The sequence below is a fragment of the Crocodylus porosus genome, unplaced genomic scaffold (genome assembly GCF_001723895.1).
Source record: "Crocodylus porosus isolate Cpor-Errol unplaced genomic scaffold, CroPor_comp1, whole genome shotgun sequence".
NCBI lineage: Eukaryota > Metazoa > Chordata > Crocodylia > Crocodylidae > Crocodylus > Crocodylus porosus.
This window is the reverse complement of record NW_017728910.1, coordinates 23,439,095-23,460,750: the sequence shown is the minus strand read 5'-3', so window position 1 is coordinate 23,460,750 and position 21,656 is coordinate 23,439,095. Positions and strand designations below refer to the sequence as shown.

Genomic DNA, 21,656 nt, shown 5'->3' with positions numbered 1-21,656 from the left:
TTCTGGTGGTGAAATAGGGTGCGTATATATCTGTGAGGGCTCCATCTTAATCCCAAGCAAAATAGCCCAGGTGTCCCGCAGAACACGTTGCAGTAGCTCCGTGAAATAGCTTTAGATAAGTGGTTTGAGACTATGTAGGGAGAAATACAGGCGCACACTTTTTACGTTAAGAAAAATATTGTACTGTCTCCCAAACCACAGGACTACTGAAGTGCTAAAGAAGCTTGTAGCACTTCTGCCCCGGGGAGGCTGAATGCTCACTACTGTCCCCATGCCTTGCACCATGTGTGGGCTGCGGGCCGGTGACCAGCGGGCTGTCCCGAGTGAGGCCATGTAGAGCCAGTGACGTGGAGTTCACGGCAGTGCAGAGCATCCTTTTTCACTCTTGAGTAGGACTGGACCAAAAGTGTCTCCTTGTCCACCAGGGCTGTCAGGCTGTCCCCACGGCGTTTCCTCTCTCCCGCTGCCTGGCTACAATTAGCCATGCATGCTATAATTGAGGAAGCTGATGATCGCTCTGGAGAGTGCTGAAGCCGGCGTAATGATAATTGTTCCAAATGCGCACGTGGCCCTGTGCCTACGCACAGCAGTGGCGAGACCGCATCCTGGGCAGATGGCAGAAATGTTCTCCAGTGCAGCTTTACGCAATTTCTTTACTCGGCCGCAATTCATGGATCGCTGCAGAACAGAAATCTGAGCTTTGTCCAAGCAAGGGCCATGATGGCATCTGCCCACACGTCTGCTGCTTTTTCAGAACAGATTGCAGGCCTTCTGATTTTTAATGGGGGGGCATCACCTGCAGAGACAGAGCTCCCCACGTCGCCTGGATCGAGATAGAGCATTTGGGGTTGATGAGGCCAGGGATCTCCGGTCTCACCCCATAATCTTAAGCACAAAGATGACCTTGTCTTGTGCATGAGGGGTTGAGCCATCCCTACAGCAAAGGCCCAAGGGGCAGCAAAGCACCATGGCAGTTTTGTTCAGCTGTAGTAAGTGTCGTTACCGTGCTCTCTGACCTGAGGACGCTTGTCCACCGGCAGTCATCCCCGCTGCATAACCTTACTGCAAAGGGAGGCCAGTAACTTCCACGGGACTTAGGCAAATGATGAGGTTTTTTGTTCTAAATCCCTGCATGCACATGAAGTACCTCAGGGTTTATGTAGTTAATTGCTAATGGTCCCAAATGCCATGGGTAGGGCGGCTGTAGTACAGAGGGCTGCCACAGTTTTCTACTGTGCTGCACTTCATTTGGCTCGAATGGGAAGAAATGGTATCATGGCATTTCCAGCCTAAAGGTGCGAGAGTGGCCAGTAAATGCCATTTACATTCAGCAAAATCTCCTGTGCGTTCAGGTTTCTCAGCATTTATCACCAGGGAGCCACTGTAGCTAATAAAAAGGGCATTTATACCCTGGCGTGGGAGTTCATTAGAGAGAGAAGCCAATTCTGACTTGGTAAGAAATGAATCTAAAACTGCCTAGGAGCTGCTGTTCTCATCAAGTTTCAGTGCTAACCATTTTAACCAAGAGCTAATTGAGCAATCTCAGAAAGTGGACTAATTCCATTATTCGGATCTGCTTTGTTCAACACGCCTGCTAACTGCGAAAATAACCCAACCGACTTTCAGTAAGCCAGGCACCGCCAGCATTCCTGGCTTTTTTTTTTTCTTTTCTTTTCTTTCTTTTTTTTAAGTGTGTTTTTTGGCTTTTGGCAACTGCCATTGGCCAGAAGAGCCCCACGCCAGCTTTGCAAGGCACATGTTTGTAACTTAAAAATCCAGCGTCTAAGTGGCAGGGGATTTAATTTTCATAACTGTGCGACCGGCAAGGAGGTTCTGTGCTGCATGTCTCAAGATGCGCATGCACATGTCTGTGTTGGATGGGCAAAGCCTCCTCTGGGAAGACCAGTACCTTCTTGTTGCAGGATTTTGGGCTGAAAAGGGTTTGAAGCCGTTGTAAAGCCTCTTACCAGCTACTGGCCAAAGAGCGTGATTCTGTCATTGGCTGTGCTCTGGAGAGTTGGGGTTAGCTAATGTTGCTTTTAGAAGAGCTTTTATAGAAACCTCCTGAGTTCCTTCACTTCATGGAAGAGCTGTAATCAAAAATAAACTTACTTGGGTTTTCAAAAAAAATATATCTTACTCTATCCAGGGCACTAGAGTAGATCTTGCAGCCTTAACTCTCTAAAGAAAGTGTGCTGGCCAAACTGCTGTGCTGTTTTGTTTAGCGGAGTCCTGCTCTTTTCCGATGACAAATTCAGCTGTTCCCCTTCATCTTCAGATGCTAGCAATGGCAGATGCACCTACTGCTTTTCTCTCGGGAGATAAGGCCATATCTATTTTTGCCGGCACTGATTTTGTGGCACGTGTGGTCTCACTGGTGCAAAGTAGAGGGGAATAATTAAATCGGGGGAAGTTATTATTCCTCTCTGTTCAGCAGCCCTGATGAGGCCACATCTGGAGAACAGCGTCCAGTTCTGGGGCTTCCACTACAGAAAGGATGTGGACAAGTTGGGAAGGGTCCAGTGGAGGGCAAAGAAAAATGGTTCAGCGGCTGCAGCACATGAACTATGAGAAGAGGTTGAGGAACTGGTCTTATTTAGTTTGGAGAAGAGAGGACGGAGTGGGGATTGAATAGCAGCCTTCACCTCCCTGCAGTGGGGCTGCAAAGAGACTGGAGCTGGACTGTTCTCAGTGGGGGCAGACGACAGGACAAGGAGCAATGGGCTCAAGTTGCAGCAAGGAAAATTGAGGTCGGATATTAGGGAAAATTTTCTCCTGAGGACGGTGGTGAATTACTGGAACAGGTGACCCAGAGTGGTGGTGCAGTCTCCATCCTTGGACATTTTTAAGGCGCAGGTCGACAAGCCTTGTCTGGGATGATGTAGTTGGGGCTGGTCCTGCTTGGAGCAGGGGTTGGACTAGATGTGACCTCCTGAGGTCCCTTCCAGCCCTCATTTATTCTGATTTTGAGCTGGTATAGAGCAGGCAATTTGCTATGGGTGGGCTGGCACTAATGCAGGGACAGCCAGGCTTTGTTCTTGAGTTCCAGCAGGAGTTTCAGATATGAGCAGACATCCCTGCACCCTGAATAAGCCCACACAGGAACTGTAGACATCTGTAGAATATTTTCTCGAGTACCATCACAGTGTTGGGGCCCTTCCCACATCTGAATGCCACAATACTTGGGAAGCACTGCTGTTACCATGTGATAACATTTTACTTTGCACATAGGGAAAGGCAGCGCTGACTTTGGTCCATCGTGTTGGGCAGTGCCCTTCAAACATCATTGTGCTCTGAGAAGTGACGTAAAGCACCGTTGTGGGGTTTTTAACTTATTGCCTCTCCCTTTTCCCATATCAGATATGGTGTTCTGTTTCTCTTCTCCTGTTTATGATCCCCAAATTTACTGGTATTATGGTTGTTTTGTCCTTCCTAGATTGGAAGATGCATCAAAGTCTGTTATCTCAAATGTAATTACCATTATATTTAATTGGGCTGGGAGATGAGATAGGGCATGGTTCCTCCTGCGTGATGTACAGGTTATATCTTTGATCATCTAGGGCGTGATTCTCCTGCAGCACCCTGGGATGCTGTAGGGTCCTTTCAAAGGTGCTATGGCAATACTAGTGTCATTAGGTTTGCAAACATTTGCACGCGATTCACAACAGATTTCAAACGGGGATCCCGAATGTCAAATATTTTGACCTTTTGTGGGTCTTCTAAGTTGTTTGCAACAGAAGAGTTGCTGCTATTGTTCCAGAGTTAAAATATGAAGGAAAGCTAAAAGTCGGTATTTTCCAAGGGATGCCGTGAATCTGCAGCCATTGAGAGCCACTGCATGAGGGCATAAGGGAAGGAGAGGATCCTTGCCTAGAATGGGCGTCTGTAAGCACACGCGACTCGTTCTCCCGGGAGTGCGCTGGGCTTTTACCGTCCAAGCCGAGTGCGCTTCTGCTCAAGAAGGAAGGCAGTGTGCGTTCTCAAGGCCAAGAATTCCCTTTGGTTTTGAAACCCAAATCTGACGCTCTCTTAGTCGTTCTGCCTCATCCTACCATTGCCTTGTGTTCAGATCCAGAAACGAACCTGAAACGTCGGAAGGGGTTGGAAAAGGGGCGCAGACCCGAACAGCTGGGCAGTGAGGAGGCATAGGAAGACACTTCTCTTACTCCTGGAGAGCAGCAGGAGAGTCGGTAGGTTAAGCTGAAGATTGGAAAGGAATATAAGCAGCAAAAATCTCTGTCTGGTGCCAGAAACGAGAGTGGAGGCACTGGCCTTTAGCTTGGTCTTGAGACAGAATGACAACAAATTGATGCGACAAGGGAAGATGGCATGAACGTGGTAACCTTTGGAGAGGCTATCCGTGGTGTGACTGGGATTTCATCTGCCCTCCGTCTGAATACAGGATGCTGCAGTTTTATGCACCAATTGGTTACCCAACCTGAATAGCTTCCAGTGAGGCCAGACCTTAGAAAGAGCAGGATTCGGTTCAATTCAGTGAAGAGAATTGAGTGTCTGGGCCAGGGGGACAGGAGAACAACCACCGCGGTCGATGCCAGAAGCAAGGAGGATCTCTCACCTGCCCCCGCTTCCCCGCGTAGTGATGCTACTTTCTGTTTGGAAGTGTGACCCCCTCGGTCCGTGTGCATCACGATCAGGTCCCCACTGGTCACCTTTTGTCCAAGAAGACCCACATGAGCTGCCCGCAATCAGGAGGGAGCGTGCCATGGCTCAGCCAGTCCAGTGATCCACTAGGGAGTCTTTCTGCAATGAAAGACTTTGGGTTATGTGGTCTGGAGAAGAGAAGACTGAGAGGGGATTTAACAGCAGCCTTCAAAAAGCTGATTACAGAGAGGACAGAGCCGGGCTTTTCTCGGTGGCCGTGGGGGACAGGATTAGGAGTGATGGCTTCAAGCTGCAGCAAGGCAGATTGAGATTGGAGATGAGGAGGAACCTTCTGACTGCGGGGCTGGCCAAGTCTTGGGACAAGCCCCTAGAGAAGTGGTGAAATACCCGACCTGGACTTGAGCCTTCTCCAGTGCAATAACCCTTTCGACTAATGTCCTATGTGAAGCTTACCAGGAAGAGCATGGAGTAGGAGCTCAGAAAAGTCATGCAGCAGCGTTACCGCATTACAACCCCTCGCCCCCAGGATCTCAGAAGGGGGGTGTCTCTCCTGAATTTACCGCTGTGTTTTCCATGTAACAGGAGTGCCTGAGGTGCCCATGAGGGGGCGTGCCATCAAGTCAGGCTCTTGGTTTTCTTGCTGTGACGTGAGCCCTCCCGGGTCCCGTGGATTTGGGGATTTTTGAGGCCAGCAGCCACCGGGTTTGAATATTGGAGATCGCCCAGATCCTGTTTTCAAAGTGTCCGAGACCCTTCAGAAGAGCTGGTGCGTCGGGAGCCTGCGCTCGCTCGCAGCCCGCTGGCTCGCAGCTCGCAGCCTGCTGGCATGTGCCCCGAGTCGCTCCTGAAAACGGGACGAGGATGGCTTTGAAAGCGCTGCCCTTCGTCTGACCCCTTGCGTAAGGCAGGCTATAGAGTTTCACCCACCAACTCTTGTCAAGGCCGTAATTCATGAGCAGATTCTGGGTATTCGGAGGGACGGGGAAGGAAGCACACGCGTGTTACAGAGCACTTCGCCTGGCCTCCCCCCCTCTTCCATAGACACGCTCCGAACGATGCAGCGAACGGGTCGGAGAGCCCGTCCTTCGGCAGGCCCCGGGAGCAAGGCTGCGGCTCCAGGGAGAGGGGCCAGCACCTGCTCTGCCCCCCACCGCCCCGCGCCAGAGGGCGATGGAAACCGCGCATGAGTGCACAAAAGGGCAAAAGTTCAGATCCAATTGTTTATGGGACTGGAGGCAGCCGGGAGCCAAGGATAGCTCAGCGGATCCAGAGGAAACTGTAGCGATGGCGCTGGAGTGAATTTCACATGGGATTCATTCAGTGCAAACTCAAATGCACTCGTCTCTCTGTCTCCATTTTTTTTAGCCATGAAATATTTTTCTTTGGGCTCCCGCCTGCCAGGCGCACCGAGCCAAGCTCCGCGCTCGGCTGTTTGAAGAGGGAGGGGAAAAAAAACCTCCTCTTGCCGTTTGACCTGCCGACAGTTCGCAGCGTTTCGGTGCTCCGCTCCCATTAACGCCGGAGCCAGGCTGCGGAGCTGGCCCCGGGGCCCTGCCAGGCGCCCTTCAGCTCCAGGCTGCCTCATGATCCATTTCTTTTTTCCGAAGCACAAAGCAGCATTTGCTGACTCGGAGCCCTGCGCGCACCCTTCAGAAGCGCAAGCCGGAGCTGCGACCTGGGGCATGGCTCTCCGTGCAGACGGCCTGCTGCAAGCAGGCAGGGGTGCCCAGGGCTTTGGGGCCTCGCTTGAGGCTTCCTTGCTTGCAGCTCTGCCAGGTGAGGGTCCAGCGACGGCTGGGTTTCTCCAGTGGGCAGGCGCGTGCCTGGGGCAGGGGAGAAAGCAGCCTGCCCTGGTGGTGCCTGCAGCCCCTCCTTGTTCAAGCTCAGCTTCAGCCTTTACAGCCCAGTAGACCAGATCAAGTCATGGCCCAAGCTGTGCCTTCCCCTGCAGGGAAGCTGCACAGCATGCCAGCAAAACCCCGGGCCTGCATGAGCTCTGAAGAGGAAAGCATTTCGGGTGCTTTTTTAATAATGCCCTCAGTCCTCTCTGCAGGGCAGGATTTGGCCTCCTCCAGCCCTAGCGGTTCTGAGCCACAGACCCAGTTTCCCTGCCCAAGCGGGTAACCTCACTGACACCGAGCAGAAGGGCCAGCTCGTGCCCCCCAGCTCCATCGGGCTCCCACTTGTGGCAGGAGCTGCTTTGTCTTAGCCCAGATGTGTCCAGACCCCGTTACCTGCGTGGGATTTTTCCAGCAGGCACCATCCCCCTGCAGAGCTCTTCCCCAGGGGCTGAGTCCCAGACCACAAGACCACCAGCGAGCAAGGCCTTGAATGTTCACGCCTCTTTTGCCCCTGCAGAGCTCAGACGACTCCCACCTGTTTTGCTGAAACTAAGAACAGCAACCCTGATAAAGCCCAAGGAGCATCTCCTGGTTGCAAAGACGAGACAAAATTGTGGTCCTAAAGAATAAGTTATGATGGAAGTGACCAGCGAGCTTTGCAATGGAGCGCCCTGTGCTTCCAGTGACTGCAGCATCTCTCCCAAGCCAGGGGCTGGAGGGGTCCCACTTTCAGCAATTTCATAGATTTTTTTTTAGGGTCAAAAGAGACCTCAGTAGATCATCGAGTGCTGGGGTCCATTGAGCGCTGAGGTCAGATGTAGTCAAGGTATTTCTCATTATGTGTTAATCTGTCCTCGTTAGCCTCCCTCTGGCAGCACGAAAGTTGCCCTACGCAGCCTTGTTCCTTGCTGCGTGCGAGCGTGTGGGTCTGTCACGGGGTCACTCGTGAGTCTTGGGCCACTGGTGTGCAAGCAGCTGTTCAGAGGAGAGGAGGAAGCAATGGAGGAGCTTTGCCTAGATCTCAGCTTTCAAGCCCTGGAGTATTCTCCCCCATTAGGTTTCACCTTCCCGGCAGGAGGCGTTGCTTTAATTAGCTTCTCTTCCAAAGCCTTCCACCCAGGGGTTTTCGACACCAGCCTCGAGCAGGCTGTGCTTGGCTCCTGCCATGCCACAGATGCAGGCTCTTAGCCGCTGTCACCTTGACTCCCTCCACCCACATTGCCAAGCCAGTTGGTTTTCTAGCATCACTCCTTGAGCCAACTGGGACTCAAGTAGCGGGTCTGGACTGCGATGCTGTCAGAGGACTCCCGGCGTGGAGCTTAGCAAGCCAGGATCGAAGCGTGTGTGCAGGGAGACGAGGCAGCACAGGAGGCTCTTTGTACTTTAAAGGGCGGTCAGAAGGGATGCAGACGATAGAGGTGTCTACGGTAACAAAATGCTGGGAGCCATTGCTCACGTGCTCCTAGCATAGCTTTCGTGGCACAAGCATGGTAACCCCCCAGTGAAATGAAAGGTAAAACATTAACAGATCAAAGCACTTTTAACACAACGCCCCGCGACTCTGGGGAATTCACAGCCTGAGACACCACGGAGACGCAGAGCGAAGGATCAGACACTTTTGGTAAGCAGCAACAGTTTAATCTGAGCACACTCTGGTTCGGATAAAGCATTACAAAAGCTGTAAGCCCTCATGCTTCTGGACAGAGGGCACCTGCCGAGCGCCCGGGATTAGGAAGGAATTTCCTCCTTGGGTGTGTTACTGCCTTGGCTTTAGGAAGATTTTGCACCTTGCTGCAGTGGAGACTTGATGTCGGTCATATTCAGCAGACAGCCAGGATTTGGGAGCTGAGGGCTCCTAGCTGTTGGCATAACACCATAGACCAGTCCCGCAGGGACAGCTGCCCCCATCAACTGGGCTCTAGCTAGGACCATAAGTCTCTCCCTTTGCTTTGCAAAGTGTCACGTGCCCAAAAGCAGAGCAAAGCCCTTGCCTGTCTAGATGTTTCATTTAACCGTGTTAGGGGTGGCAGTAGCCTTTGCCGCTGGCACTGGTTACCGGAGCTCACCGGCACAGCGCAGGCTGGGAGGTCAGCTCCTCACCCTGTGTGGGTACCAAGCTCCCGTGAATGCATTCTTGCTTCTCCAGTGACCTGCTAAAAACAAGACTAGGAGGTGTGAGGGGGTGGTTTTAACCCTCTTGGACTGGGCCCCCCCAAAAAAGCAGTGCTGGTTGAACCCACTCCGGCCCATTAGAAACTCTTGCGCCCCGGGCAGTTAGCTGCTGGATGCCGCGGCTGGGTACCAGCCACCATACGGGGACCGAGGTTGCCATCTACTGGTCGAACTCCACCAGAACAGCTGCAGCTCGGTTGGATTCACGGCGTTCCCCTTTGAGACATCCCAAGTGCACCCAGCTCCTGTTCGGGGAGGAGAGGGGACCTGCCATTACTTACCTAGGCTACAACAGATATTGCATCTGCACCATTTTAACCCAAGATAAAGTGCAGTCATTGAGACGGCCATGTCTGTTGTCCCAGGACAAGCCTTACAAGGGTGCACGGGATAAGAAACGCGAATGGTTTGTCCGGCGACATCGCAAAGTGACATCTGTGTGGTTGTCCGGGTTTGCATCATTGAATCAGTGGCAGAAATGCGGCAGTGCCTTCAGCTAAATCCTGATGGGACACTTCTGTCCCAGGACAAATACAGGCACAGCTGGTCCCGGGACACAGCCGTGTCTGTTCCTAGCCTTAGTTCTGTACACCTGATGTGGGAGGGTTATCAAAAAGTGCAATCTCCATGGGCCCAGTAGCAGCATCTGGTGTTTATAGTGCTTTTGATTGATAACGGACTGGGACCCTTCTCTCATCCCATGTTATCTGCACCTCTCCTGGACCTGGGGCTGCAGGGAGGGCATCAGGGGCTTGGAAGGCAAGGTCATTATGCTCCATAGGCATGAGAGACCATAAAGCCTGCAGAAAATAGCAGGCTCGTCCGGCCCTAAGGAGAGGTGATATCTGTGTGCCTGGTGGGGTTCTTTTCCATGAAAGGCCCCCATTTTCATTGCTGACTGCAGCTGCCTCAGACTTGTTCCTCCCCCGGGCTTTGCCTTTAATCGTCTCCTTTCCCTCCTGGGCACTTTGCACGTATGGCAGACCATGCGATGGGGCTGGGGTGGAGGCACCGTACTGCAGTGCACACAGCAGGCAGTCGCTTCAGCAGCGCAGGCAGCAGCTTCCCAGCTTCCACGGCTCTCCCTGCAGTGAGAGAGCACAGCGGGGTACTGCCCTGCTCCCACAAAGCAGCCGTAAAAGCTCTTGGGGTCCAGCTCTGGAGATCTCCTTCAGGAGCTGTGGTGCAGCCACACGGCTCACACGAGCAGTGCTGAGCACCATGCCCACAGTGCTGGGAGCGCGCAGTGGCTGTTACTGCTCCATTATCTCTTTCGGCAGTTTTCGCTGCTTGAGAGCGGCTGGGAATCCCTGGAGCAAACGATGTACAGCTCATTCAAATGCATCTCTCTATCTAAGCCCCGTTAAACCCGTCTCCAGCGATGCAGTCTCCCAGCTGGCAGCCTAGCCCTCCGGCGCCCATGGGAGGGCCTCAGAGGCTGTGGTTTGCCGCCTTTTGCTGCTCGTGGCTCACAAGGCTCCCATCCACGGCCTGTGTTTTTAGTGGCGTGCAAGAGGAGTTCTCGCTAGCTCGGACGAGTCTCCAGGGCTCTGCAGCGAGGGCAAGAAGCTGTAGATCGTGCCAGTGTTGCCTTTATTGGACAATCAGCCCCACAGCTAGAAAAGCTGCAGTGCTTTCTTTGCCGTCCGTCCCTTCGCAGTTCTGCTGTGGGCCCTGATGTATCCCAGAGCTGGCCTGGACCACACAGGTCGTTCCCGGAGTGGGCAACACTAAGGAGAGGGGTGGGGGCACAGTGTTTTCTCTGGCTTCAGGTGACAGCTATCCGTGTTTGTCTTCTGTGCTATCTCTCCCCTTACACCTGTTTTTCTTGTCAAGCATTTCAGGAGATAAAAGGACCTGGAGCAGAATGATTTTACTGTCATTGGGGCTGTCAGCGTGTTGCTGGTTTCTGCTTGTCGGCACCTGTCCCAGGGGAACCTTGGTCAGGGAGAGGACTTTGGGGGACCTGGCTGCCATCCTAGGCCTCAATACCCCCTGTAACAGCAGCTAATCACTACTCTCTGTTTTAAAGCCAAGCACCCAGACTCCTTCCCACTGCCCACCCATGCTGATTCGCCTGGTGCCTTGTCTTGTCTTGCTGCAGGCTGGTGGAGGAGTTCATGCTTCTGGCCAACATGGCGGTGGCCCATCAGATCTACCGCTCCTTCCCTGCCCAGGCCCTGCTGCGCCGCCACCCACCGCCCCAGACCAAGATGCTGAACGACCTCATGGAGTTCTGTGACCAGATGGGGCTGGGCATCGACTTCAGCAGTGCCGGGGCTTTGCACGTGAGCGGGGGGCCCAAGGAAAGGGGGTTGGTGCCTCGGGGAGCAAGGTTGCTCCCCCATCTCTCGACGTGGCCTGGCTGCAGTCTTGTCACAGATGGTTACCTGCTCCCCATCCTCTATGCCTTGTGCCCGGCCTCCTGCAGCATGCAGCACTCTGGCAGGGAATGTGCTGCGCCCAGAGCCAGCCAAGCTGGGACCAGGCTGCTTGGGAATGGGAGCCACTCTCCCCCTTTCAGCTGTTACGGGCAGGTGGTGGTCCAGGAGCAGCAAAACGCCCTCCTCTGGCAGCCACTGCCATGGCGACCCCTACTTGTCACCCCAGCCATGGGCCAGGGAATGGGGGACACGGCACTAGACTGGTTGTGCTCTGGCCAAGTTCACAAGTGCCAGCCCCACACAGCAGGTTGGCTTCTCCCGTCTCCCATGCCTGTAGAGAGAGCTGGGTGTTCCTCCGCAGCATGTGGCAATGGACTTTTGGCACTAAAAGCAAGAGGTGGGCTGGACTGTTAGGCCTTGGCTGTTAGCTCAAGCCATCCTCTCTGGGGGTGGCAGCCGGCAGCTAAGAATGAGGAAGGGGGGAAGCAGCTGAGGTATGAATCCAGCTCTTTGTCTCCTGAACTGCGGAGGCAGGAGCTGGTTTGTCCCCACGTGTCCTGTCAGACAAGGACGGGCAGTCCAGCAGAGAGCTGGGGTGAAGTGCATGGCTTACAGGGGAGCTTAGTGGCTGGCCTGGACTGGGAAGCAGAGTGGTGTGACGAGCACAGGATCGTCAGGCAGAGCAGTCACAGAATCCAGGAGAAGGGGGAAGCTCAGCTCCATCCCGCCACGTCCCCAGGAGCACTGCCCACGTAGCAGATCTGCACCTCAGTGCAAGGTGCCCCAGCTCTGCCACCGACTGACTACATGGGCTTGGCCAAGTCACTTACTGCTGCGCTTCAGTGTGGGGTTTGTCCTGGCAAATGCACTGGAGGAAGAAAAGTGCCCAGTGCTCTGTAACAGGAGACAGACCAGTCCCCCAGGAAGCAGGCAGTATATGGCCCCCTCTTTGGGACTGGGGCTGTGTAAGGCAAAGGACTCTCGGAGCCCAGTGTATTAATGCTGCTGTTAGCATGTCTTATTAAATCTGGGATTGTCCCACCCAAAGCAAAGGCCTGGGCCGAGGCTTAAATGGACAAATCCTGGAGGAGGGTCCTAAGAGGGACCTGGTGGTTATGGCCAAGCCTTGAACTATTGCAGCCTCTCTCACCAAGGAAGTGCTGCTTGCTGCTAGCCCCACATAGGAGCCCCTTCAGCCTGACGCATCCCTCAGGTGTCTGCTCTGAAAGCCAGCTGGTCCATTCAGGGACATCTGCCTGACTGAACAAGTTTAGAGGCTGAACAGCCACCTGTCTAGGGTCGTGTAGGAACACCCTGCTTTGTGCTGGTCCCTTCCAGTCCTGTGTTTCTAAGTCACAAGGGCCCTGGCCTTCCATCTGCAGGCTGAGGGAAGGAGAGGAGGACAGTATAGCGGCCCTCTGCACGCCAGAGACCTCTCCTTGTGTCGCTGTGCTTCACATGCCCTGCGCTCAGGAGCGATATGCAGAGCAGCGTGGGGCATCTCAGCCAGTGTCATCCTGCTGGGCCCAGTTCAGCTGGCAGGGACCATGAGGAGCCCTGCTGTGGCCAACCCAGCCGTGCTCGCAGAGGAGAATAGGATTGAGAGAAGCATTTTAGCTGCATGCATTTCAGCCGGTGCAGCTAGCGGAGAGAGGATTTGTATTCAAGTGCCAGCGTGTTCTGGGATCCCTGTGGCAACTTGACAGCAGCAGGCAGAAGAGTTTTTGGTTGTACCCACTCTCACCCCTGCAAGAGTTTCCAGCTCTTACCTGTTTTTTTTCCACCCCCTTCTCTCCTCCCAGAAAAGCTTGAATGAAACGTTTGGTGCTGACAAATACTCAGAAGCCCGGAAGGCGGTGCTGACCAACATGTTCTCCAGGCCGATGCAGGTAAGAGCAGTGTGGGCGTGAAACAGGATGGTTTCAGGCACTTCCCTGCCTGCTGCCTGGACTGCCCCGCACCTGACCTCTCTGTACTCATACTTGAAATGGGCCCATCTCGGGGGTGGATAGACAGATACAGCCCCTGGCAAATCCCATAACCAGGACTGAGTTCCATAACCAGTGTGTCCACTCTGCTCTGGGCAATGAGGGCTGCCCATGGGTGCTTATAGTGTGGGCTGACCACTTGGGGAGCAAGGGAAGGTGCCTCTTTGACTTGCTCCTCAGAGCATGCAGCCAGGAGGCTTATCGCTGCAAGAGGTCGCTTTGGGATATTTCCCCTGGAAGGGCATTGTTCCCAAAGGGCCGGTCTCACTGCTCAAGTGCAGTAACTGTTCATGCAAGAACCTGCTCCCATTAACTTTGTGGGATGTGGGTCAGGTCTTGGCAGTCTTTGCCTAGCACCTTATGCCATGATATCCCAAAATAGCCTCCTTTCTCAATCAAGTCAGACGTGAGGCTGGCATCAGGGCGATGGAGCCATGCACTGGTGGGAACCGAAGCTGGGTCCAGCTCTGTGAGGGCAGTTGGGTCCACCATGAGATGCGGTCACATCCAGCAGTCACATTGATCAGAGCAGCCCAAGTCTTTCTGGGCCACACAGACCCTCTTGCCTCTAGGGAGGGTCTGTCTCGATCGTTCCATCCCTTTGAGGCATGTGGCATGATGGAAGTTTGTTGCACCACTGCACCTTGCTGCTGGGCTTGTGCGTCTTGGAGGCTGCGACCCCAGGGGAGCTGGGGGCACGTACCTGCAATGGCCTCCCTCCTGCTGGCTGCTCCTCGCTGCAGGGATGAATCATCTCCCTGACATCATGTGTTTGACAGGTGCCCTTCTAATTAGCCAGTTTGCTCCGTTCACTCATTAGCCATTGCCTGAAGTCCTTCTGCACTTTAGTGGCACGTAAGGGTTGTTTGCAAATGGAGCTGAGGAAGCTGGGATGGTGTTGAGCACACGCTGGCTGGTAATTGCATGCACACGTGTTCTACTCATTCGTACAGTGAAATACTGCTCAGTTCCCCCCTCTCTGGCTCAGGCTGCACATCACATGTCTCTGGATAATGATTCTTTGTCTGGCTTGGCCTTGTCACGGTCTCTCCTTATCCAGGAAGCAAGTGACCTCCTTCCCTGTTATGGTCAAGTGCAGCCTCACAGCAGGAATCCAGTTGTTGACTTCCATGTAATGTGATCTGCCCCAGGACAGTGGTTTGGGTGCGCAGTGGCACCCACATCATCTCCCCAGGATAAGACAACCGGCTTCTGGGGTCTCAGATGGTCAAGCAGGAGGAGACCGGCCCTGTGGGCACAGCCCAGAATGGGCTGGGGAGATCCGTCTGACCCAAGGGCTTGTGCTCAAAGGCCAGAAGCCATGCTGTGGGGTAGTGCTGGCCTGCTGGACCAGGAGATGGGAGGGTGCTCTGAGCCCCTCTCCCTGTGCTCCTCCCCTCCTGCGAGCCCGGGATAACTCACCTGCCATGTGCATTTGCAGCAGCTGACCACAAAGGATCTGCCTGCTGTCAGGGGAAATACTGATCCAGTAGTTCCTCACTGAGACACCCAGGAGAATTAGGACCACCAAAGCAGCCCTGTGGGAGACCTGCATGCTGTGAGGGGGCAGGGGCAGAGGGGCCTCAGCTAAAGACCACCTGAGCTGAGTGGGTGTATTTGAGGGCTCATTTGCTTTCCAGCTTCTTTTTGCTGCCATCCCATAATGGGAACATGGCCATCTTTCCCCTGTGGCAGTGGTAATGTATATGGGGCAAGCCCAGTGGTTGCAAAGGATAGGCGGGCAAAGCAGCGGTCAGAGGTTCTGCCTTGCAGCAGTCCACTTGGGCCCTGCAGACTTGTCAGGGCAGGGGCCAGGGTCTGTTGAAAACACCTTCCAGTACTGTGCAGAAAAGGAGTCAGGATTTAGGATTGTGGTTGCCAAGAAAAGGCCCAGGTCCATTCTCCGGCCCCCACCCCATGAGCGTGTCCCCTGATCTGATGTGATAGTTCAGAGTATGGTCATTGTGCCTCATGCCAGCTCTTCCATCTGGAAAGACCAGGGAAGAAAGAGAAGCCTCAATACCTGCAGGTGCCAGGAGATCCAGGTGAGGTTGCATGTGGAAAAGTGCTCTTGCACTCAGCATGCCTCTGATTTCAGCTGGATGCTAGACTCGCTTCAGCACATCTGCTCTCAGCACATATTTGGGGACACCTTGCAGATGTAACAGGTAAACACAAGCATGACTGGACTTCAGCACAGCTGAGTCCCATGACTCTGGGCAAGAACCTCTGCTGGCTCGCAACATCGCTAGATACCATGGTGCTCACACTCTGCAATATTTGCTCTCAAAGCTGCCATGTGAAGCAGAGAGAGCCCAGGAGCCATTTAGAGTCCAGCATCCAAGAGGACTTACCAGGGTGGGCTGTCAGCAGAGCATCCTTTAACTCAGTGTGGGGGTGCCAAGGCCCCACCAGCAGGGATCGGCTGTGAGGATGACAGTCCATGAGGCTTCTGGCTGGACTGGAAGTGGATCTGCTGCCAGGTGTCGGGATAAACAGTGTCTGCGTCCACTGGAGCTTCTCCTTCCCTGGGTTCTCCACGGGAACAGATGCTCCCACCTGCGCCCATGTCACCACCCGCCTCTGGAAACGAGCTTGGGGCCCTGCCAGTTCCTAGCTCAGTAAATTGCAGCAAAGGCACCACCAGCCCTGCTTTTCCATGGGAAGCCTGTGCCTCCTGGACTAGGGCTCACACTGATGCATTGCAAAGGGGTCTTGTGAGCATAAAGAGGGGTTGAATTTCAGGGGTGCCCCTGCCATACTGCCAGCCCCTCTGACACATATGTGCATTTATTGACATCATGGCCAAGCCTGAAACAGCCTTTTTCTCTCCAGCCAAAAGCTCCATGGGTATCACAGGAGCAGGTGAAGGTAGAGAAGGGGTCACTTCACCACCGCAGCCAAGCTCCATTCGCAGCAGACTGGTGTGAATCAGGGAGCGTGTCGCAGGTCCCTTCTGTCCTTACTGTCCATGCAAGCTGCTGGGGAGCTGTGCTAACTTCCACCCCATTCCCTCAGCCGTTTGCCCCAGTGGGCCGGCGTAGCTGGATTCTGGCTTCCTACCCCGGAGGAGGGCATGAGCCCCCAGGCAGTGAAAAAGCCTCCTGCACATGGGGACCTGTCCCCGTCTCCAGTCTCAGAACAGCTCCAGCAGATTGGAGGCTTCGGCCCAGGGGAGGCCTCCACCCTCTCCCACCTGCTGCTGCAGCCAGCATCCTCTGTCCTCCCAGTGCAAGAGGGATGTGCGGGTTGCATGGCAGGAAGTTGGTTCTTCCCATGCCAGCAGCATCTCTTCCAGCAGCTGCTGAATGAAGCCACGTACAGGCCACGGGTCCTGCATTGGCAGTGGGGGCAGGGGCTGTCACTGATTTATGGCAAGTGGCCCCATTAGCGCCGGGCACTCGGGACCAACCTGCCTCAGCTTGTGCTTTGCAGCTGTCCGTGCCGAGGTCCGACATCTGGGGATGAGGCCACCGGTAATTTGGTTGTTAATTAAACCACAGCCATGCCAGGCCTCACACATTCTGGGCCCGGTTGGTCAAGATGAAAATCTCTCGGGTGAGGCGGGAGCCGGGACGCAGCTTGTGCCGTGTGTCAGCAGGGCGCGCGGATCCGGCTGCCAGCCGCCGCGTGACAGATGCAGGAGCAGTGACGCTCCATTTTTCAGGGATTCGGTCTGTCCTCGAGAGCGAAGCAGCCCTCGGTCGGCCACAGCTCATTTAGTTTTCAACTCCTTGCGGTTCTTCTGGGGAGCGGAGCGGTCGGGGCCCGCATTTTTGAAAGCGCTTGTCACCGGAGTCTGCTAATGAGGAAACATCCGCTTGCTGCCAGGCCGCTGTCGCTCTGAACCAGCTGAGGGTTGCAGCTTGAAGCTGCCCTCGCCGCATCGCGGGGCCTCGGAGGAGCCAGCTGCCCATCTTGTGGCTTTGCTGAGGGTCCCCCTGGCCCACGCAGCCCTTTTTGGGTGGGGGATGCAGAAAGCATTCACACCCTGCCTCCCCAGCTCTCTTGCAGCTCCAGGGGCGGGCTGGGAAATCCCCAAGCTGGAATTGGGCTGGGGATCCCTCCCTCCACTGACCACTGAGCCTGGGAGGCTCAGAGCCAGCATGCACCTCCCTGTGCCCACGCCAGGCCCACGCACCCCGCCCTGGAACAGCGTGCGTCTTCCGCGTGGCCCGGGAGAGTTAAGCGAATGGAAGAGACTCTTGTCTAGTGCATCAGAAGGAATTGAGCCCTGGGTCGTGGAAGTTGGCAGCCCCCAGAGCTCTTCTCCCAGCTCATGGGTCTCATAAAAAGGCAAGGGCCACGCTGCTTTTTTTAACCCACTCTGTTAACTTGCCCAGAGCAGTGCAGCGCAGCTCCGCGAGAGCTGGCACGGCTGGGGAGCTGGGGGAGGCAGCCGCCTGAACCGCAGCTCCCGGAGCAGCTCGGGAACTGGAGCAGGCGACTCCTGCTGTTGCGTCTCTACCCGTTACTCTTAAACAGGTTCATTCAGCCACTGTGACCCTGCCGCAACCCCCTGCTCCAACCGCCTTCTCTACAGTCTCCGTCTGCCTCGTTTCTCCAGCCCTAGGGGCCGGCGTTTCACAGACGTGAACATAAAAGCAGGAGCGTAGGTCATAATGGGCACGGCTGAGCGAGGTTCCCATTGCGGGGGCCACTGGGAAATGCGGGGCAGCTGCCACTCAGCCGCGCTCCAGCCGGTCGGCATGGGCTCTGCTCACGGCACCCGGCGATGGCCCTGCGCCAGTTTTGAAGCGCTAAGCCTCGGCTTCCCAGGCCCTGATTCTCCCAGGAGCCCTTCTGGCTCCCGCCGCTCTGCGCGTGTCCCGTGTGCACGCTGCCTAAGAGGCCTTCTGGCCCGTCAAGTCCTGGTGCAGGGTTGAACGGGTGCTGACTGCAAAGGGAGCAGGGCAGAGGCCACTAGCACCCCTGCGGGATGCAGCTTGAGAGGCCTCGTCAACCTCCCGCATGGGCAGGGGCATGCAGGTAGACAACAGCATTCACCTGGGCAGCACCGCCAACCCACCAGCGTGACCCAGGGGCCAGTCAGCACGGGGGCGTCATTGCTGCACCCAGGCTGGTGGGCCGTGGGCCGTGCCTGTCGCGTGCTGGCTCCGCGGCAGGGTGAGGGGCTGCAGGGCCCTTCACGTTAGGTGGAGACCAAGCGTTGTTGCCACCTGACAGCTGTGTGGGCGCGTAGGCCTCGAGATGGCACTGGCAGCGTCCAGGGACTGAACTTACCGGGAGGGCTGAACCATCCCACCCCCAGAAATGCTCCCACCAAGTGAATGCTAAAGGGCTTTGGCGGAGAAGCCTGAGCTGCCGCTGGCTGTGCCACCTCTGCCCTGTGGCATTGTAAGCTGCTGCCTTCCAGTGCTAGGTTCAAAGTCCACCCCTGCCAGGGTGCTGGGCAGCCTGCATGCACCTCTCCTCCTCCCCCAGGGCCGGGATTCCTGGAGTCTGGGTTGCGCTTGCCGGCCGGTTCCTCGGAGTAGGTGTTCGGAGTCCTTCAGGCCAGGAACCACAGAGCAAGGCCATATCCTGATGGGGCTGGAGCTGAGAGAGGGGCCTCGCAGAGGCTCACGCTTATGGCACCATCTCTTCATTCCCCTCTGGGGTTCATTCAGTGTTGAAGTGCTGCACGGGGCAGGCACCGTCCAAGTGGAGCTGGTGCTGGGGCATCAGGCCACCAGCACAGCTGCTGCCAGAAACCGCTCGTCGAGCTGGGGTGACTTATTCCAGCCCTGCCCTTGCAGCTGCATGGACACTGCCAAGCGGAGCCCGTTCCCAGCTCACAATACCAATTAATCCCCATGGCCGTGCTGGAGCAGGAGGGAGGGTGGCGTTCTGCTGCCCGTCGCCCGGAGGAAAGGAGAAAGCTGTGGTGCCTGGCCTCTGGCAACGTAGCCATAGTGAAAATCCCCTGGCAGGAGAGCAGCCTTCACAAGCCTGTGATGTGCAGGTGCATCTGGAAATCCATCACGGCAGCCCCTACCGGCTGCGGGACCCTAATGCCGATCTGTTCCCTGAAGGCCTTCCTCTGCCATCAGGCACAGGCATGGAAGCAGCCTTTGCCCGGCTGGTTAGTCACGTCCAGGGACTTGGTTGATACAGTGCAAAGCGCTCTGGTGAAGGTGGTACGAGCCCAGGCCCTCTGAGGCAAGCTTGCTTTCGGAGGGCTGGTACGGACAAGGGGCCGAGCGATGCACAGTGTGCACAAACAGGCTGGCCGGGGGGTTTCATCTTGAATCATTTTGTTGGTGGCTGCATCTTTCCCATTTCCTGGGGTGCAGGAAGGGTTATTCCCCCTTGCCTGGATGTTTTGTGTGCCTGGTTTACATGCTGACTGCCCTGTCCCTGCCTCATTTGACCCCCATGGCATCCCTGTCACCTGCTTACATCGGCGCGCTGGGGGCACCATCACCCCGGCACCATCCTGCCGCTCATGCTTTCTTTCAGCCCAAGTCAGCCACCTGCTCGGCATCTGGGGGGGGTCCACAGTCGAGAAGTGTATGCGTGTGCCACAGCCAGCGTGCTGGCACGGACAGGGTGCAGGGTGTCACCACAGCTCCACTAGTGCCACGCTGGCAGCTTGGCCCCAAGGCAATAGGCTGGTTCTCGTCCCCCTGCAAAGACTTGGACCCATTTCAAGCATCTGAGTGAGAGGCCCCCACATGGCCCCACTGGGAGTCCTCCAAGCAAAAGAGAAGCAAGCCGTAGGATCCTGCCCCCAGGTCTGGGGCCAGGCGTTTCCTTGTCGTGCTCAGGGGTTTAACGCTGGGGTGGGGAGCAGGCAGCTGGGCTGTGGCAGAGAACAACCAGCGGCAGAAATAGCCTGGTAGCAGCAGGGAAAGAACAGACTCTTTTCCAAGAGGGAAAGGAGGACTCTTCCCTCTCCCCGTTCCCAGTGGCTCCTGGCAGAGCTGGCCTGGACGTGCCTCTGCCCTGCGAGGGGGCACTGGGCAGCTCATACCCCCAACCCTCCCGGGCTGTGTCTATCATACAAGACGCTCCCTGTGCAAATCCCCTCCTGTCCCAGTGCCCCAAGCCCAGTCTGCAGGGCCTCACAGAGCAGCTCCCAGGATGTCGGCAGGGGGCTGCCTGTCTCATCACAGGGTTTCCCTTTCAGATGGCCCTCTACTTCTGCACCGGAGTCCTAAAAGACGAGACCCTGTTCCACCACTACGCCCTCAACGTGCCCCTCTACACTCACTTCACCTCGCCCATCCGCCGCTATCCCGACATTATCGTCCACCGGCTGCTCTCCGCCTCGCTGGGTACGTGCTCATGGGACTGCGGGGGCTGGCAGCCCAAGAGTGGGCTCCCTGCGGGATGAGCTCTGTGCCAGTGCCTCCAGAGCAGGGCTGTCCGGGGGAGGGAAGGAGTCAGGGTCAGGGTCAGGACTCCGGGGTTCTGGGGACTCAGGCCAACCTCCTTTGCCCCCCTCCCACCTACATGGCTGCTGTAACCGCCCAGCATGGTCCCAGCTCCCTGACCCACCCTCCACAGAGCAGGGTGTCAAAAGGACTCATCTCAGGGGGATTTTCCTGCCAACAATGGGTGAGACCAGGTGGGCATCACCCCCTTGTGTTGGTAGGCCCAGCACCAGGCAGGAGCTAGGCTGCTCAGTCTCACTCCTTGCAGTCACGTGCTCTTGGCCAGCATCCCAAGCCCTTTAGCAAATCAGGCAGCTCTGGGGTGGGCATTGGTGTCTGTAGCACCAGGGTGCCAAGCCACAGTGGTTTTCCTTCCTAGGCTCTGGGCGCCCAGTCCGGCTGCGGAAGGAGGCCATCCAGGAGCAGGCAGACCACTGCAACGACCGCAAGATGGCATCCAAGCGAGTGCAGGAGCTCAGTGCCGAACTCTTCTTCTCTGTCTTCGTCAGGGTAAGGCCCCAGGCAGCACTGCGCTGGATGTGCCAGCCCCTTCCCTTGGCCCTGGGAGCAAGGACCAGGCCTCTCCTTTGATTCCCCACACTGTGAGACGACTCTCCTGCAAGGATGCCTTGGTTTCCCCCAGTGGCCACATCTCATGGCAGCAGCTTCCTACTCTGCTTGGAGCTCCACTGCTCAGGTTAACCCTTGGATTTGCAGCCCCTTCTCGCCCATGCGACTTGCTGTTTTGTGGCCTCTGCCTGCTCTTCCCAGGGCAGGTTCTTGCCTTCAGAGAATCACGGGGCCTCCCCCTGGGGCTGCAACTAAGAGGGCAAGCTCTGTACTGCCTCTCTCCTGCTCTGTGCAGCAGACAGGCACTGCAGGTCCTCCACTGGCCTCTTGGGCTTGGCTGGGGTCCTGCAGGACCGGGTGTCCTGGCTGTTTGCACCTTGCGGAGCTGTATCCAGGCCTGAGGGGGCTGGGGAGAGGTGGTACTTAATATGGTGTTCCCTGGGGAGAAGGAGGGAGGGGCATCCTAGGCTTGGGCATTACCCACATGGGACAAGTGTGAAGGGAGAGGGCAGAGCTTGGCGCTGGGGTGGCAGAGGCCTGGGGGTGTCTCTTGTTGTGCCAGCACGTTGCCTTGCAGGAGTGTGGCCCCCTGGAGTCAGAGGCGATGGTGATGGGCGTCCTGAATGAGGCCTTCGACGTCCTGGTGCTGCGCTTCGGCGTCCAGAAACGCATCTACTGCAACGTAAGTGCTTCGCGGGC

At 56.1% G+C, this 21,656-nt stretch overlaps 1 protein-coding gene across 2 annotated transcripts in view; it reads left to right on the top strand.

The window, feature by feature from the left end:
- Positions 1-21,656, top strand: part of DIS3L2 (DIS3 like 3'-5' exoribonuclease 2) — a 224,967-nt gene that overhangs the window by 199,078 nt on the left and 4,233 nt on the right. For both annotated transcript variants that reach the window (XM_019532860.1, XM_019532859.1), the window contains exons 16-20: positions 10,741-10,924; positions 12,823-12,909; positions 20,141-20,288; positions 20,767-20,897; positions 21,535-21,639. In XM_019532860.1, coding sequence (XP_019388405.1) covers positions 10,741-10,924; positions 12,823-12,909; positions 20,141-20,288; positions 20,767-20,897; positions 21,535-21,639 — 655 coding nt within the window. The remainder of the gene's footprint in view (positions 1-10,740; positions 10,925-12,822; positions 12,910-20,140; positions 20,289-20,766; positions 20,898-21,534; positions 21,640-21,656) is intronic.